The 2,682-nt window shown below is 34.5% G+C and overlaps 1 protein-coding gene across 3 annotated transcripts in view; it reads right to left on the bottom strand.

Moving 5' to 3' along the window:
- The window catches only part of LOC107104479 (butyrophilin-like protein 2), a 14,645-nt gene extending 11,963 nt beyond the window's left edge, over positions 1-2,682 (bottom strand). For all 3 annotated transcript variants that reach the window (XM_015404477.1, XM_015404476.1, XM_015404475.1), the window contains exon 1: positions 2,536-2,682. In XM_015404477.1, the coding sequence (XP_015259963.1) occupies positions 2,536-2,599 (64 nt within the window). In that variant the 5' untranslated portion in view covers positions 2,600-2,682. The remainder of the gene's footprint in view (positions 1-2,535) is intronic.

Genomic DNA, 2,682 nt, shown 5'->3' with positions numbered 1-2,682 from the left:
TAGGACCTTTGTTCCTGAGCCAGAAAACTGGAGATAGAATTTGGTACTAAGTAACAAACATGCCACATATCATTGCATGGAGTTACCCAGCCAGTCTCCAGACCTCAGTCTACAGAAAAATGAAAGATAAAGATTCTGGTGGAAAGGTTACAACCAAGAAGCAAAAAGGGCCTGAAAATCCTTCCAGAGAATTTGAAGAATCAAATATTTTCCTACTGAACTTCTTGCCAATAATGACTTTATGTTTTGCTGATATAAAAAATATTAGTTTCATTCAACAGTATGTAAACAGAACTTTTAAATGTTTTGTGTTCTGTTTGGGTTTTATGTTTGTCTTTATCGAAAAGAGGGATTTTTCAGTTATTCAAAGGTGAAAAAATCCTCAGATTATCCCATTTATATTTGCCCATTAAACATGTTATCTTATTGTCATCTTAATCCTTTGGAGGCTGAACAGAACAGAGAGGTAAGTGGGATTCCTTAAGATTTCAATACAAGAAGTTTGTATAAACAAACTCTGTCATCTTCAGGTTCAATGGAAATACTATAAGTCAATTATAGGAAAAATATTTTTAACAACAAAAATAGTTGCTTAATTACTAATTATCTTCTAAGGAAGTGAAAAGTTGAACCATAGAACTGTTGCAACCTGCTAAACAATTTTACCATATTAAACAACAACCAAGGATTTTTCTTTACAAACAACTTCAGCATTCTCTCCCAGAACGTAAAAGGGAAGGACTTTCATTATTTAAACTCTTTTTATTTTATTTACTTTATTTAATTTATAATCCTAATTTTCTATAGTCCTGATTTAATTGTTTGATTGATTACTTGGTGTTCTAATGTTCTAATGGTATTTGGGAGCTAGTATTTATTTTTATCCCATAATTAGTACACAAGTGGAAAAGCCTCATTAAAACCTTCCGCCTTTACAATCCTGAAGCTGTGAAAAATATTTAATGGGAACTTAATAGTTCCCATTAAATAGTTTTTATTACAACATAAATTTTATGTATTCTTGTAGTTGAAAAAAATAAATATTTTTAGGGTTTGGTTGAACATTTAAAGAGTGGGTTGGATTAAAACTGAATATTCTTAAATCCTGGGTTTACCACTTCATGGTCCTGCACGATCAAACACTATCTGAGTTGTTTAAACCAAAAACTCCAACTTAAAGTCTCAGATTCTCAAACTAAAATCTACTCACAGCCACAAAGACTGGAAATAAAATGAGAGGATCGCTATCCAGACTGCTGCTGCTTCACTGTCAAAAGACTTACTTTGTTTATATATTCTCTTGAGAGTCTGGGCTCACTCAAAGAAGCTTAAGACATTTCTATTCAGACCTACTTTTGTCTTTAAAAACTAAGAAGGCTCAGAAATGGGGCTGAGCTGTCCTTTAAGATCTTTGTCATTGATCCACCTCATTCTGTTTTTAAGCAAATTCATTCTTGGTTTTGATCTGGTCAATCAATCAATCAATCAATCAGTCAATCAATCAATCAATTGTTTGATTTCATTAATTAATACCTGTCATTAAGCGAGATTGAACATGACTGACTATTTCTGCAATAGGATTCATGCTGTGCAGCTCCTCACATTTAAGTTGTAAAACAATTTAAACCTATTTTCTTCCTACTGCTGGAGAAATACTGCTATATGACGTAATGGCGAGCTGTCCATGGTATCATAGACTGATGGAGACTGGCACTAAGCCACCACCGCCCACCAGTCTCTATCAGAGCCTGTGACTCTGAGAGGCAGGCGGTTATTGCTGCCAGAGTAAAGCAGAGATTTAAGGTCAAAGGAAGTGAAAGCGCCCTCATGTGTTCAGAGTTATTACTGCAAGACACGCGCCATAAAATACTGTGCAATTATGTTTACTTCATATTCGTTTTCTATTTAAAACCATATTCGCCCTTATTTACTAATATAGGGACATGTGAAGATTGCAGTTAGTTAAGACGATATTTCCTACAAGTTTCCCTCCGCAAAAAAAAAAGACGCGTTAAAATATTGCTGTTAAATGCGGACACCTGTGATACTACAATGTCTTATTTAAAATCATAAAAAAGTCATATTTTGGCCATAAAATATGTAATCACTGAGCATCACTACCGCTCCCATCAGAAGCAGATGTGGCTTTAAAGACGCAGAGGAACATCCTCACTGCAGATTATCAGCTGCAGAGATGATGCAACAATCTAACTGAATATAAGGCATCATGTGAATTACAAGCATGGTCCAAAAACACAAATAGGAGGACAGAAGGAAGCAATTCTTTAATGGCTTCAATTCAGTAACAAGGGGTAGTGAGCATACATTTCTGTTTAAGATAAGCAGCAAATAAAACGTCTTACTTCCGCTATTTGTGTAGTAAACACGCGCATCCTGCTGCTGCACACATGAAACTTGGACATCGTCCAAACTGATTACTTATTTAAAGCCAATAAATAATAATAATAAAATAATAAAAATCTGATATTTATAATTAAGAAACAATTATAAAACACAGCGTTTAATTTTTCTTACCATCACCAAACGTTTTTCCAATAAAAGTCAGCAAGCAAAGAGACAAAAGAACAAGAAGCTCCATGGCTGCTGTAAAGGAAATCTAACTAACACCTAGATCTCTATAAACGGTGGTGTAGCCACTCCTCAGACTGACTGAGTCATCTA

Source organism: Cyprinodon variegatus, unplaced genomic scaffold (assembly GCF_000732505.1).
Source record: "Cyprinodon variegatus isolate N-32 unplaced genomic scaffold, C_variegatus-1.0 Scaffold1759, whole genome shotgun sequence".
Taxonomy (NCBI): domain Eukaryota; kingdom Metazoa; phylum Chordata; class Actinopteri; order Cyprinodontiformes; family Cyprinodontidae; genus Cyprinodon; species Cyprinodon variegatus.
Note: the sequence above shows the minus strand (reverse complement) of the source record. Positions and strands in the feature narration are given on the sequence as shown.